We start from the raw sequence: 15,548 nt of genomic DNA on the forward strand, positions 1-15,548 counted from the left end.
GCTCGGGGCCGGCGCTTGATCCGCTCGGGGCCGCCCCGATCGCTGCCTTCAAAGGGGACGCCGGCACTCGGGGCCGGCCCGGGGGAGTCGCGATCGCCGCCCTCAGAGGGGACGAGCGGGGCCGGCACTTGATCCGCTCGGATCCGCCCCGATCACCGCGGCACCGCCTGGAGTCGGGGGCTCGGGATGAGAGGACAGCTCGTGGGCTGTGTAAGTAAAATTGCAGAGTTGGCAATTTTCTTCCCGCAGCATCTCTAAAGTTTGCCAATCTGGAACGCAGCGTTTGGTTTCCCAGCCCGAGGAAAAGCGCTGTTCTGGGCATTTCATCGGTTTGGGTGCTTCTTCCTCCTGGGCTGGCTGGCGTGAGGAGCTTTAATGCGGCTGCAAAGAATACAAGAATACGGGGTGGAAAGTGCGCTCCGAGATCTGCCACAACTCCGATTGCCTGCGCTGCACCTGCCAAAGCCACCGGCACAGAGGGTGACATGGACCTGCTGTGGATGTCACGATGTCACCGTTCCTCACTGCCATTGAACAGTCCTGCTGAAATTATCCCGAGGATCAACTTAGAGAAAAGCCAGTAGATGGTGCTTGAGAGAGCAGAGCCTTTCCTAAAATATGTTAAGCCCCACAAATGGCACCACACTCTGTAGACAATTATAGTGTGAAAAGGAAATAATTTCTGCAAGCTTCCCCCATGGCCATCAGTTTATTAGCATCTTTAATCTAGAAGTCAAATGGCTATTATCTTTAAAAATAAAAGAAATTAGCCCCTGCTCGCTCAGCGGTGTTCAATCTCAACAACTGGAAGTCCAGAAACAGTCAAATGCAGCTACACTTAAATCAGATTTATGGCAGTAATGTTATCACCAGCAGTGTGACTCTTTAAGAAATAAATTTTATAATTCTGACATAGATCTCCATGCAAAGAAGGGTTAAACACACAGAGTACCCTGCATTTAATCTTTACCATTATAAAAATATCCAGTGCTGCGCTTCCCAAATGAGGACTCCATGCAACTGCTTCTGAAAATGGAAGTTCCTCACACTGAATTCTGTCTGGAGCTTGATTGCTGGTGTCACATCCTCAGTTCCGAGCAGGTAGGATTCATTTATCACTGCAACAATTGCAGCACTGGCTGCTTTCACAACAGTGCCCCAAGATCAGCTCTAAAACTGATCATCACATTTCCCTGCCACACTCTGATAACTGAATTCCTCATGACCACATTCTGATGAATAAATCTTCGTTTTCTACGATGAGTAATATCAGTGAACATTTAACTCTGGCCCTGAACATGCTGTTCCTTATTTCTAAGAAGTTTTGCTCATTTAACTTGAAAGCTCCTGTGATTGTTTCTTCTGCCATGACTGTTCGGGGCATGCTTTGCTCCACAAGCAGGTCAGGGCCTCTATGCCAAATATCTTAATTGGGACTAAGTCTACATACTGCAGCCTTCTAATTATATTGAAATATATATATTTCTATATATATTATTATATTTATATATAATAGAAATGATAATTATAATTTATAATATATTAGATATAATAATTATAATATTTATATTATATATAATTTATATAATAATATATATAACACAAATGTATTATTTATATTTATATTATATATTATATATTATGTTTATATTAGTCAATATTATATATAATATTATATATAATATAAATATAAACTTTATATTATATATATAATTTATATAAATTATATATAATATATATAAATTATATGTATTATATATATTATATATTATATATAATATATATAATATATGATATGTATATAATTATAATATATAATTTATATATTATATAAATTCTAATATTTTAAATATATATATTATTATATAAATAATTATATAGAAATAATCCAGCTGTGCTTTCACTCACACTCCTAGAAGCATCATGGCACGGGACAGTTCATCCTAAGGGATGAGTGTATTGAACAATAAGGTGTTCAATGGGGGAAAAAAATTGCTTTGAAACCTGAATCTGCTCTCTGACTGGAAAAAAAAAAAGAAGAAAACAAGCAAAATGTAAAATGCAGCAGCATGGCAGCGAGCAGCTTTCCAGGCTCCCTCCTCGATGATCCATCCCCTGCCTGGACCATCCCCTGGATGCTCGGGAAGGGGTGGGATGCTTTCAGCACGCTCCACCCCTTCCAGCGGAGCTGCGAGAGAAATCAGAGCAGAGACACACAGGAAACACAAAGGCAGGCTGGAAAGAAAATCTGGAAAATTTCTGGAAAGAAAATCAAGAGAATACAGAAGAGAAAAAGCAAAAAAAAAAAAAGGTAGGCACTACTCTGCACCTGTTTCATAAAGGGCATTTCCTGTTTTCCACATCAATTAAATACTATTAATATTTAATAAATCCCAAATTAATAAGTGAAGCACCATGATATTTAACTAACTGAGCTGTTGCCTTCCTGCTTTTGAAGAGATTCACAGTGCAGATTAAGCTGCTGACTTTCAGTTGTTTCAAGAAAGCTGCAGCGTTCCAGGCAAAGGGCTGACAGCCTCAGGCTCTGAGCAGTTCAGCAAGGAGGAGTCTCTGCACAAAGGACATTGGCAGAAGAATTTAGGAGTTACGGACAATTTAATAACTTGATGATAAGGAAAGGGGACACAGAGAACTAGCTGCAAAAGGAGAATTTATCTAATATTTATCTCATTTCCCAGGAGGAGATGAGACTGTGCCTTTCACCCCAGGGTACAAAGCATGATAGTGGAGGGACACAGAGGAGGAGGGGGGAGTCATCTTTGATTCTCCTTAAATGTGGCCAAAAACCACAGGAAATACTGGGAATGATTCCAGAAACAAAGACTTTAAAATATTCATTTCCTCCAATGCCTTCAAAGACTACAGCATCTTACTTTTGTTTTCTTTTGGATTTTTAGCTCTTTTCCCCAAAAACAAAGTCTGTTTTAGAGACTACGGCATTTTTTCAGTATAAACACTTGCTGTGTACAGCTAGAACCTGCTTGCACAGATGGATGTATGAGATAGACTTGATTAATCCATGCAGGTGCTTTTTAAATAAGAGACTCCTCATGTCAGTCTTTCAGGCAAGGAAAATATAAAAAGGACATTTTTAAGTTTAAAAGATGTTTCTTGCTACCCCCTGTAAATGATCTGCAGTTTTTCCTGCTGGTTTCAGGTAGCTGGGACTTCTTCCAAGATATCAGTTAGGCTGGCTGTCCTCCCACCAAAAAAAAAAAAAGAAACAAAAAAAAACCCCAAAAAAACCCCAAAAATAAAAAAAAAAACCTGGTGTTGCCTTGTTTTTGGGCATTTTAGCAGGCAGCTCAGAAATAAGGTTTCAACAGGCAGGAATTCTAACAATGCAGCTCAACTGTGATCTAAGTAGTTTCACTGAACAAATCTTTCCTTGAAAGCTTCTTAGCTACCAGAATCTTGCTTCTTACAGTTGTAAGAACTTCAAGCCTCCTCCACAGGTACAAACAAAGATCACCAGTGATACCAACAAACATTGGCACTGCGGGATGCAGAACACAAGCCTGGGAGCTGTAAAAATGAGCCACAGCTGCAGGAGTGAGGAGAATGCAGGGTTAGGGCAGAAACCAAGGGATTGGAACAGTTCAGATCATTCACTTTGGCTTTGGGAATGCTGCTGATTTAGTTCAGATTCAGTTGAAATTATTTTTGGAAATCAATTAATTGAAAATCACTTGTATCACTTTTAAAAAAGGTTTGCTATTCAATATAAAATGTTTCCTAAAAGGTGAAAAATAGGTTGAAAGTATATAAAAAGTGTATTGTGAAATCTATGGACCGATACAAATCACTGACAGATGCTCCAAATGACAAGGATTTTATCATCAAGATGTGACCCAAAAATAAAGTATGCAGTAGTAGGTTTCTCAGAAGATGTTCTGTGAATCTTTTCAGTCTGACTTGCAACTTAAATCCCCTCTTTTTGCAGCCTGATGATGAGAAATCACATCCCGTTGTACTCCTGGTTCTGCTTCAGAAACTGGACTATTTGTGCCTTTTGCTTTGAGCAGATTTTAAAACAGACAAACAACAAAAAGAAATAAACAACAAAACTACTAAGAAACCACAGAGTCTTTCTCCATATTAGCCTTGAATCCCAATTTGTGACTCATCTATCATACTTCAATTTCACCAGCTGTTATCCAGCTGCCTTCTCTGGTTTTATATAAACAGAGTCTGAGCTCATGATTCTGGAAGTAGTAATTTTCTCAAATAATTGGGTCAGCTTTCTGCATATAACAAATAAAAAAAAGGTGATAGTGTGGGCAACAGTGCTGGAATATTATTTCAAATATTTGGAACTAGGGCAATCCTAGAGACTGGAAATTAAATTGTAGCTTCTTGCCTGTATCTTGTGCCTGCTGCTCTATCACACTCCCAGCTCTTGGTTTGTAGAGGAGGTATTAAATTTTAAAAGGAAGAGAGAAAACACACACTGTAAAACTCCTTTGTTCAACATCTTATTTTTTGTCTCTACAGATAATTTGAGATTTGGAGCTGATGTGGAAAACACTCAGAATGGAAGGGAAACTCCCATGTCTCCTTCTGCTGGTGGGAGCAGTCATGACTGCCCAGTGCCAGGTAAGAAGCATCAAATCATTCTCTTGCCATCTTCCTGTATTTTAGCAGGAAAATAAAATACATTCCTTAGCATTGACTCCAGCTGTCTGCATCAGGCAGGAGAATCTGCTTAGCTCACTAGAAATCAGAGGAATAAATGTTACATCTGGGTGACAAGTAATCCATGGTAATCTGTGGCAAATAAATGATTTACAATTCTTAGGAACCCATCCTGAGGTACTAGAGGCACTTTTTGCTGGATTTCTGACAAGAGGGCAGACAGTCCCCCAGAGCTTCCCTGATTCACATGCCCTCAAGAAAAGGACTGGCTTTTTGGAGGGACTTGTTCTCTCATATTTTTAAGAGAGCAGTTACTCACAGAATTCACCTCCTCTGCTTGCAGGGCTTACGCACGCGTTTCAAACGAGGAGCCAGATCCAGAGGTAAGCCAGGCTAACTAAAAAGGAGCCAGACCTAGAGGTAAGCCAGGCTTACTAAAACCATGTTAGCTGGAGCACTATGAACACGGGAGGGGAAAGCAAAGGATGCTGAAAGAACAGAGCCTGAAAGCTTTTTGTCATGGTTATGTGGATGAGAGATTCAAAAAGCAAAATGCCAGACCATTCATGTCATCCACAACAAAGTTTTGCCTTCCTTCTGCTCTTCCTGAAATAAAAAGAGGCCAGCCAAGAGCGGAATAGCACATCTGGCACACATCAGAGAGAGAGATGGGACAGCTGTGGTGTGAGAAGGAAAAAGGGCAACCCACCAGACAGATGCATCACAGATTCTTTTCCCCTGGAAACAGAGGGGAATCCTTTTGCTCAGCCAGGTCTTTTCCCTGAATCTCTAAAAGAGGATTTCCTTTCTCTGATTACAGCCATTTGCACAGATAATTCATCTGCAGAAATTTACCAACACGGGGGGATCTGGCTGAGGCTTTCAGGGAGCAGAATAGAATACTGTAGGTGCGACAGTGGTCGGAGTTGGTGCCACACTGTGCCTGTCACAGGTATGTATGACAAAGGAAAAGGAAATGGTGAGAGGTTGTCCATCTAATCATCCTAAAAATGAACAGTCAGGGGCACAGTTACTGCACAGAAAATTTGTCTGGGTATAGAAGAGGATAGAAATGAAAACAAAAACAAAGAAAGGCTGTAAGAACATAAACAAAAATATTAAAACATGGCAATAACAGGTGGGTAGGGAAAAATAGAACAGGCTAAAGGAGACTGACAGGAAATTGAAAGGTGTGTATACATTGCCAGCTTCTTGCTTCTGTGAAATCTAACAGTATTTCCTTGCTTTTGCTTATTCCACAGTCTGCACTAGAAATAAATGCTACAATGGGGGCCAGTGTTCACAGGCATATTATTCCCCACAGCTCTTCATCTGCCAGTGCCACCCAGGTTTCTCAGGGAAGCAGTGTGAAATAGGTGAGTGTACCACATCAGCTGCTGGGGGAGCAATGCTGTTGATGTTAGCTGTGCAGTGCACAAGGATGAGGTACCCAGAAGCTCCTGCTGTAGGCTAACTCTAATAAGTTGTATTTTTTTATTCTAAAGCTAATATTACAAAGAACTTTTAAGGACACCTGAGGTGTTTTAGATGTCTCTTAATAAAACTGTGAATTTTGAAACTGAAGACCTTCACGTCCACTCACAGTCTGCCTGACAGAGAATTTTCACTGACTTGCTAGACAAGATGTTTGAGAGCCAAGTTTAAACAGAACAAAGGAAGCTGTCTGGGAAAGAATTTAGATGCTGTCCTTACATTTTGCTCCCTTTTGTTCAGATATTGGAGTTAAATGCTACAAAGACACTGGAGTAACATACAGGGGTACCTGGAGCACGACAGAGAGTGGAGCTGAGTGTTTAAATTGGAATAGTGATGGCCTGGTGAACAGGAGGTACAGTGGCCACAGAGAGGATGCTGCTGAGCTGGGACTGGGCAATCACAACTATTGCAGGTGAGAGGCTGATGGAAGCTCAGAGCCACAGGAATCAGCCTTCAGAGAGCCTGGAGCTAAAGAATGGCTGATTGCTGCAGTCAGATTCCAAGCAGGGAACACTCTGCACAGGTGCAGACACTGTGCAGGCCCTGAGCAGTAATTGCAACATCTGCAGACATATCTGAACTTCAGATCTTCCTAGACTGGATGTTTATGGCAAACTACAAAATGCAAGTGTCTGTCACCCCACAGTCTTTCCTTTGCCCCTTCCCAGCCCTCCCTAAACTCCATTTGTAATTCAGCTTCCTACTGCTTCAGATCTGTAAAAACAGTGTTTCCTGTACATGACCTAAACTGCACAGACATGCTGTCCACTCCTGCTACTTGCCATCTCATCTTCACCTCAACTCCACAGTTTTATAATTAAAACTTCTGATGGTTCAGTCCACATCTTCACTGCAGAGCAGGACTAAGTTAGCAAAGTAGATGGACAATATTGGCAATAGCTTTATAATGATGCATAATACTGGGACTCTTTCAGAAACCCAGATGAGGATTCCAGACCTTGGTGCTACATCTACAAAGGGGGAAGGTACACCTGGGAACACTGCAGTGTGCCCTCCTGTTCAAAAGGTACACGGACAGGGAATGGGCTTTGGAATTTCCATTATTCACTGCATATTGAAAGGGTTCTCTGTGAACTTGGGCAATTTCTGTAGCCTAAAAAGTTGAGACTCTCATGTTATATCATATTTAGGCTTTTAGTATTTATGACACTGAGAGAGTGAGATACATAGAGGTAATATATAAATACTTGGATAGAAATCACACCTAGGAACAACTGACAGGTTCACATCAATCTGGTAATGTGCACTTATTTTATTGAAGTTAGGAACACCAACTGCAGCTCTGGAAGAGGCACAGATTACCGTGGCAGCCACAGTGTTACCAGCTCTGGAGCCACCTGCTTGAAGTGGAATTCTCTAATCCTCATCAACAAGGTGTACACTGCTTGGAGAAGAGATGCTTACCAGCTGGGCCTTGGCAGTCACAATTTCTGCAGGTATGTAGTTGGTTATAGAATTAAAAATAACCCCACCAAACTGCCTTGCAGTACTCTTAAGGCAAGGCTCTAGTCTTTAGGCACACAAAATACATTAGTGGTGACAATGAAACTCACTCCCAATTGTAATTTTATTCCACCTGACCTATTTGTGCTTCTCTAAGGTCAGACTCTGCAAGTGTAAATTTAATGTGTCCTTAGGACCCTGTGTATCTCTAGAAAGAATAAACTTAGGTCACATTCTGACACCTTTAGGTCTCTGCAAACTCTCTGCAGATCTGATAATAAAAATGGTTCTTCTCTCTTATGCTGCAGGAATCCTGATAATGACAGCAAGCCCTGGTGCCATGTCCTGAAAGGGAATCAGCTCACCTGGGAGTACTGCAATGTGCCTAACTGCTGTAAGGATACCAGCACTCCTCTTTCTTCTCTTTCTTTGAAGCTTTACTGCCCTGCATGTCATTTGTATTAAAATAAGATCTAGAGGAAAAAAAAAAAAAAAAAGCTGTATTACAGTCCAGCATCTTCCAGTGAACAAAGAGCTGGAGTTAAACAAACAAACAAGAAAAGCTTTTTTGGAGCAGAAAGAGATTCTGTGGCTCCACTCTCACAGAAATGCCTTTTGGCCTGCCAGAAGGGAAGATTGCAGAAATGGAGAACAGGAAAGGCAGGGTTTCCTTACTGTATTTTTCAAATCAGAATACAAGTTTCCTAGGAAACAGGGCTGACTCAAATACTAAATAGCTCATGGCAGGCTGCCTCAGCATGGACTAGGAGGCTCTTAACCCTAACTCAAAGCAAGAGTGCCTGAACAAAAAAAAATCTAATTTTGGATATTTTGGGCTTGTCTTCCACAGCCACCTGTGGCTTGCGGCAGCGCAGAGCGCGGCAGTTCAGGATCAAAGGAGGTTCCAGCACTGACATTGCAGCTCACCCATGGCAAGCTGCCATCTTTGTCAAGTACCACCGGGTGGCTGGAGAGCACTTCCTCTGTGGGGGGATTCTGATCAGCTCCTGCTGGGTTTTGTCAGCTGCTCACTGTTTTGAGGAAGGGTAAGTTTGAGGATTCAGTACTATGGGGGGGGAAAATCTGGAAAATAGAAGCATCCAGAAGGGTGTAAGACTTGGGAAAAAAACCCTCTTTATCCCATTAAGTCTGCTCTAAAGATTATAGTTAATTCTAGAGAGACATTTAATTGGGCAAACTAGCAGGATGGCATTAAGGTAGCACAGGAGAGTATCAGATACCTTAAGAACAAAGTTGTCAATACAAATGCAGAATCATCTGAAACTTGAGAACAGCAAGAGGCTGGCAGAGGAGCTTGGCCCTGATGGCTGTAAGCACACAGAACAAAAATGAAGGTAAATAGGTCACTTGGAAGTCAAACTGCATGGGTAACAAAGTAGTAATAGAGCTAAAATAAAAATAAATTTTAAAAAATTAAAAGGAAAAAAAGCAGACTTTCCAATAGGGAAGGGTCCACTGTAATAAACACAGGATAGAGACTCTCTTTGCTTCAGTTTTAGGACAAATCAGCTGAAGATTGTGCTGGGCAGGACCTCCCGAGCAACTCCTGAGGAAAATGAACAAAAGTTCCAAGTGAAGAAATACATTGTGCATCAGAGATTTGACCCAGAAACTTTCAACAATGACATTGGTAAGAACTTCTCTGACTTTGGGACTGGAAGGTCACCTCAAGTTTGTGCTTAATGAAGTGGGGATGTTTTTTTCCTTGTTCAGCTCTGTTGCAGTTGAGCTCAGATGCAGAAGAGTGTGCTGTGGAAACAGGCACTGTGGGCACAGCCTGCCTGCCCACCCCAGAGCTGCAGCTGCCTGACTGGACTGAGTGTGAGATCTCTGGCTATGGCAAAAGTGAAGAATGTGAGTAGAACATACATGTGTGCATGTCCAGAGCTTCAGTCCTGTGCCCTCAGAGAATTCAAGCCTTTAGCACCACTGATTGTGTTATGTAACATATTGGCTTATATGAGCACTAAAAAATGTGTAATGTAATATATTGGCTTATATGAGCACTACAAAATGTGTAATGTAACATATTGGCTTATATGAGCACTACAAAATGTGTAATGTAATATATTGGCTTATATGAGCACTACAAAATGTGTAATGTAATATACTGGCTTATATGAGCACTACAAAATATATGTAGGAGTTACTCAAAATCAAGTTTTGCTGTAAGTTATTCATCTCAGTTCTGTCAGTTGTAGTGTCTTCCTTGATACTCTCTGGAGTACAAAACTGAAAAAAAAAGGTACAATAAATAAGGTAAGAGAAACCTAAGACTGGCCATCAGGACCACCACATCTGCTGTACTCAGTACATTTAGATACTGTAATTTGGACAGAAATCCATTTCTATCAAGCTTTATATACCATATAATTGCAGATTGATGCCTTATTCTAAGAGATATTGGCTATGCAGAGATTAGCAAAAAAATAACAATCCCAGATATACATTAAAAGGCTGGTAAATTGTTTTGAAAGTGAGCTATAACAAACAGAAATAAAAGCTGTCTGAAAGTGTACACAGGCAGACCTGTATTTAAAGCAAACAAAAAAACCCAAACCCAGTCCTTATTTTACTTTCTTCCTTTTCAATCTTTAAGTTCTCTAACTTGTAAACTTAGTAAGACAAAAACTGTGAAGCTTCTATCATACAAAACCTAATCAGAGCTTGGATCCAAAGGGGTTTTGGAATAGACCTAAAAACATAGCATTTAAGTGGGGCATAAAGTATTTTTAAAGTGCTTTTAAAGCTTGTCCTCAGCATTTTTTACAGGGAGTACAGAAAAAACTCTGGGAGGAAAAAGATGCTGCAACTGTAATTCAAAACTTGACTGAATAACAACAATCCTGCCAACTTTCAGTTTTGTGCAATTGTAGCTCTACAGGAGAAGAAAACCAATATCCAAAACTGACCACCCAAATCTCTTCCATTCCAACACAAGTGTACCAGTTACTCAGTATTATCTATGACAAAGCATTTAACTTTTGTTAGTGCAAGTCCAATGTTAAAAAGTTAGGATTCTGTTTCATACAGTTATTTTCATAGATATTTCCCATGACTTCACTGATTGATGTAACTATGCAAAGATAATTTATCCACCCAAGAAACCCAGCAGTCTTTTAATTTGGAGCCTGCAGAAACCTCTCCAGCTTGCTGAAGAAACAGTATTGTTTCTCAGCTAGGTTTAAACTGTTCTGATTATCAAAGTGGAACACCCAAGATATAAAAAGACCCTTTGGAAGGATATTTTACTTTAGCCACAGAGCTGCTTCTGTTCACTCTGCCCTAAACTATGACATGGAATTGCAACTTTTAAAAAACATCCATGTGCATATAAACAGACATAGATACATATTTATTTTGTCATTTTTCTTGCAGTTTCTCCATTCTACTCAGAGCACCTGAAGGAAGGCCATGTCAGGTTGTTCCCAGCCAGTCGCTGCACAGCACGGCACCTGGACAACAGGACAGTGACAGAAAACATGATATGTGCAGGAGACACCAGGAACCTTGATGATGCCTGCAAGGTAAACCCAATTCTGTTCTTTTTTCTTTTCTTTTCTCTGTACTTTGAGCTAACCAAACAAAAAGCTTCAGAAAACAGTTTAAAGAAGTTGTGCATCGCCTACATGGCAGTTCTGGTTGATTTTTGATGAACAGAACTGGTGGGTTCTCTTTCATTTCTCTTCCTCTCATGGAGGAGAAGGCAGGGAACACTTAAGCAATCAAACCAGAGCAACACAAACTGAAAATCCCAAATACAGGAAATACCACAAAACTGAACAGGAAAACCCACCCCGGCATTTCCTACTATTTTCTGTTATGTGAACATGCAAAACACTCAGCAGGAGGTTCTGTACAAGGAAGGGGGTGCCCCTCTACTGAAAAGTAGAGAAAATAAAGGCTGGAAGATGCTAAAAAGCAATGACATGGTGAAAAAGGAAGGTGTGCATTCAATCCACATCCTTTCTGTTTAAACAAATATTTAATAATTTTGCTTTACTGTTACACATAGCAGTATAAAACCCCTTTGATCTTTATAGCTTGAATAACAGCCTTCCTCTCCTTTTTGTTTTCAACATTTTATCTGCATTTCATAAATGAGCTCCATACAAAGTTAAGACGTTTCAGTGTTACATTTTTCTGTGTCTCTCCCCATAAGAGGAGCACTGAGGGAGTCTGGAACATAAAAGTGGCTTAGGTAAAAGTACTGGTACTAAGTGTGGTGGTCTTTGAGGGGGTCCCAGGATGAGGGAAGAGATGAGAATCTTGACTCCATGTTTCAGAAGGCTGATTTATTATTTTATGATATCTATTATATTAAAAGAAAATTATATACTAAAATTATACTAAAAGAATAGAAGATTTCATCAGAAGGCTTGAAAGGAATAGAATGATAATAAAATCTTGTGACTGACCAGAGTGTCTGAGCCAGCTGGCTGTGATTGGCCATTAATTAAAAACAACCACATGAGACCAATCAAAGCTGCACCTGTTGCATTCCACAGCAGCAGATAATCATTGTTTACATTTTGTTTCTGAGGAGAAAAGATCCTAGCAAAAGGATTCTTCATAAAATTTATCCGTGACAACGAAGAGCTCTTGATTTGTGAGCGCACTACACAGGGTGTTTCTGTAAACACCAGTGCACCCCTAAATCCAGTGGGGGTGGGAAAAGCAATGCAAAAATAAACAAAGATTGTTACTGACCTGCTCCTTCTCTGCAGGGAGACTCTGGAGGGCCCCTGGTGTGTCTGCAGGATGAGCGGATGTACCTGATTGGAATCATCAGCTGGGGAATCGGCTGTGGCCGCAAAGACATTCCTGGTGTTTACACAAAAGTGATTCGTTATCTTGGCTGGATTCAGGACACCATGAAACTCTGAGAAAGGAAAATGAACCCTTTCCAATCCTGTGACCATGCCCTCAAAACTTCCTACTTTAAGTGTGCTGACAGGGCTTCCTGTTTGTCCAATACTTACAACTCCTAGTAGACTAGGAAGACAAACTGCAGTGTGTAGGAAGGGCATGTTCTCATAATAATCTCCCCATTACAGGTTATTAGAAGCTAATCATCCTTTTCCCCACCATCACCAAACTTTCACTGTGCATCAAATCACAGAAGTACAATAAAAAATTAATTCTGGCCCGTGCCCTCAAAACTTCCTTCTGGGTGCTTTAAGTGTGCTGACAGGGCTTCCTGTTTGTCCAATACTTACAACTCCTAGTACAATAGGAAGACAACCTGCAGTGTGTAATACTCTGCCTATTACAGGTTATTAGAAGCTAATCATCCTTTTCCCCACCATCACCAAACTTTCACCGTGCATCAAATCACAGAAGTACAATAAAAAATTAATTCTGGCCCTGAGTGAATAAACCAAGAGAGATCATGCATCTCTTCAGCAATATATTGTTTTAGGAATGGGTGTGAACTGAAGGGGACATTTAATTTCCTGAAAATTTCAACTCCCTCCTTACTTGGCTGTACAATTTGGAAGACATTGAGCTCTGTCCTTATACCATTAGACTTTGCCAATTTAAGCTGGTTTCAATAGAAGCTGGTTCCCAATAGAAAGAACAAAAGCTGTAGCCACAGGCTGTTTATTTCCAGATTAAAACACTACTTACTTCTTCAGTTTGGAACCAATTAATTGAGTTTGAGCTTAAACTCTCTGAATAAATTCAGGATGGGTTAATTATTAGGATATTTTATTCTTTCACTTGGTTTTGTTCCTGGTAATGGAATAGGTAAAAATTTTAATACAGGCTTGATCTGCCACAGAATCAGTGTATATTTTTTGACTATTAAATTTCTATGCATTATCTTGTGATATGAAGCAAAAGCTCTCTCTTCTGTGCAGGTCAAAACAAAGGACAAGTGTATTGGAAGCTGTTTTAAGTTCCTGCTGGATTTACATCCACAAGGCCAAATCAGGTATCACAAGGCTGCTTTGTCCTTTAACAGAGAACAGGACAGGTACAACAGAGTCACCCTGAACCAGAATCAGTCATCAGCATTATTGCCTTGCACTGCAGCTGCCTCATGATGCTGAGTGCCATCAATGCACATCCTAAGAGTGAAGCCTCTCTGAGAGCTTTTGTCTCATTGTTTTGTAAGGAAAAAAAAGGTGTAACTACCATTTTACAAAAGGAAAACATTGTATTGAGGGTACAAAATGAATTTAATCATCAATCAGTAGCTCAGAAATCCCTGAGCTGGTTTCCATCTTTGCATCAGCTTTCCCACTTCTTACAGGGTTTTTCTCCCTACTTGTCCTCTTCCAGCACACAGCAGCACCATCACGAGACAGGATCCAAGAATAACCATTGCCATCTGCCTGCTGCTTCCATCTGACTGTGCAGCTGACATTGTCATACCCAAGTTGTTTCAGAACCTTAATTGACATCAGCATCTTTTGTAAATGAGCTGCACCTCATGCTTCCCCCCCAGAGCTCCTCCATATGTCCAATTTATGTCACTGAATTTCTCCATTTCCCCTTCCTGCCCTGTTTCATCTCCCACAGGAACTTGCAGCCATCTCAGGCTGGTGTGTCATAAGAACCTGATGCCCTAATGTATATAAAAACCTTTCAATATCTCAAGCAGTAAATAAAAGATCCTTTAAAAATCAAAGCTACAAATCCAAAGGACAGTATCAAGGAGCAGGAAGGTGATGAGGTATTTAATTGTCTACATAATCAAAGCACTGCCCTTAGCATGCTGCCCAACACCATAAGCAAAAATGGTTCAGCTGCATTCCTAAAGACATTTTCACTTGAGGTTCTAGGAAATGCTCAGTACTCCTTTTGGGAAACACAAAGAAAAATCACCAATAAATAAATTGGTTTTAGATTTTCAGACAGTGACTTAGTGCCAGGTTTACAATGCCAACTGCACAGACATTTACCTCCCTGAGGCACCCACTATACACAATCAAATTGCCATAATTTACATTCCTCCTCAAATACCAACTTTCTATCTCATAAAATGATATAAACCACTCTGAAATGACACAGATGACATGTAAAAATTCATTTTATTGTTGTCATTGTTGAAGGTTTGGTTTGCAATGAACATGGTCAGCAGTACCACCACCTCAGCAGAATGCACCTGCTATGGGATCCTGCAGCTGCACAGGAACCAGCAATCCCACAAGCAGGATAACATTCATGAAGTGTCACCACATGCAAGGTGGAATGAATGCTCTCCCTCATTCAGGGCCACCCTGTTCTGCTCACAAACATGAACTGGACTCCACAGCCACACGTGTGCAGCAGCTTAGTGCAAGTTCTGCTACCAAGAGAAAATACATTGGCATGTGGTGGCCACAGGGCTGTTACAGACAATAAAACAGTGCAGGTGCCTCTCGTTTCCTATTTCTGAGTACACAGGGATGGACCACAGGCTGGGATGGGCAGAGACAGCAATAGCTCCTGAGGAAGAGATGATCCCAGTGAGAAATCTGGGTTGGAATCCATCTGCACAGCACCTGACTGGTGCAGAAACTGAAATGAGGTAGGACAGGAGGAACACTACAAAGGTACCAAAGCAAGACTCAGTGAGCAGGAAAACAGCACTATCACCATCACCTGCAATAGGAAAGGAGAGGCAAAAAGAGCTTCCAACAAGTTACTGGGACAGGGGTTATCTCCATGTAGCCACAGCTTCAAATTCCATCAGTGCTGTCTCCACAGAAGTTCCCCTGTCTGTCTCTTCTGATTCCCCAAATGAGCAAGGAGAATTCCCACCTTCAAACACTGGTGCAATAACAGGGAAAGCAGAATTACATGGAGATACCGCTGCCCATCAGTTACAATATTTCAAGTCTGTATTCAGAGACTCAAGATCCTTGATGACCAGGATGCCATATGAAATACCTAGAGAAAGAATGCAATTCTTCCTTTCT

At 40.8% G+C, this 15,548-nt stretch overlaps 1 protein-coding gene across 2 annotated transcripts; it reads left to right on the top strand.

Moving 5' to 3' along the window:
* The first annotated feature begins 84 nt into the window (after window positions 1-84).
* On the top strand, window positions 85-13,524 carry PLAT (plasminogen activator, tissue type). Of its 2 annotated transcripts, XM_054294388.1 has the most exons (14): window positions 85-210; window positions 4,516-4,617; window positions 5,000-5,039; window positions 5,477-5,608; window positions 5,919-6,032; window positions 6,391-6,565; window positions 7,089-7,180; window positions 7,436-7,610; window positions 7,926-8,011; window positions 8,468-8,663; window positions 9,132-9,268; window positions 9,352-9,492; window positions 11,017-11,165; window positions 12,366-13,524. In XM_054294388.1, exons 2-14 carry the CDS (start codon window positions 4,537-4,539, stop codon window positions 12,522-12,524), a joined length of 1,677 nt encoding a protein of 558 aa, XP_054150363.1. In that variant the 5' UTR covers window positions 85-210; window positions 4,516-4,536; the 3' UTR covers window positions 12,525-13,524. The 2 variants fall into 2 exon arrangements, with proteins under 2 accessions (XP_054150363.1, XP_054150364.1); XM_054294389.1 differs by lacking the exon at window positions 5,477-5,608.
* The last annotated feature ends 2,024 nt before the right edge of the window (window positions 13,525-15,548 follow it).

Source organism: Melozone crissalis, unplaced genomic scaffold (assembly GCF_028551555.1).
Source record: "Melozone crissalis strain CALT ecotype California unplaced genomic scaffold, PUWL_Pcris_2 ptg000247l_1, whole genome shotgun sequence".
Lineage (NCBI taxonomy): Eukaryota > Metazoa > Chordata > Aves > Passeriformes > Passerellidae > Melozone > Melozone crissalis.

What these genes read in the sequence shown, in the direction of transcription:
- PLAT (XM_054294388.1), top strand. Translation starts at nt 4,537, where the DNA reads ATGTGGAAAACACTCAGAATGGAAGGGAAACTCCCATGTCTCCTTCTG. An exon ending in ACGAGGAGCCAGATCCAGAG is followed by an intron (nt 5,040 to 5,476) that starts GTAAGCCAGGCT and finishes CTCTGATTACAG; the next exon opens with CCATTTGCACAGATAATTCA. An exon ending in CTGCAATGTGCCTAACTGCT is followed by an intron (nt 8,012 to 8,467) that starts GTAAGGATACCA and finishes TGTCTTCCACAG; the next exon opens with CCACCTGTGGCTTGCGGCAG.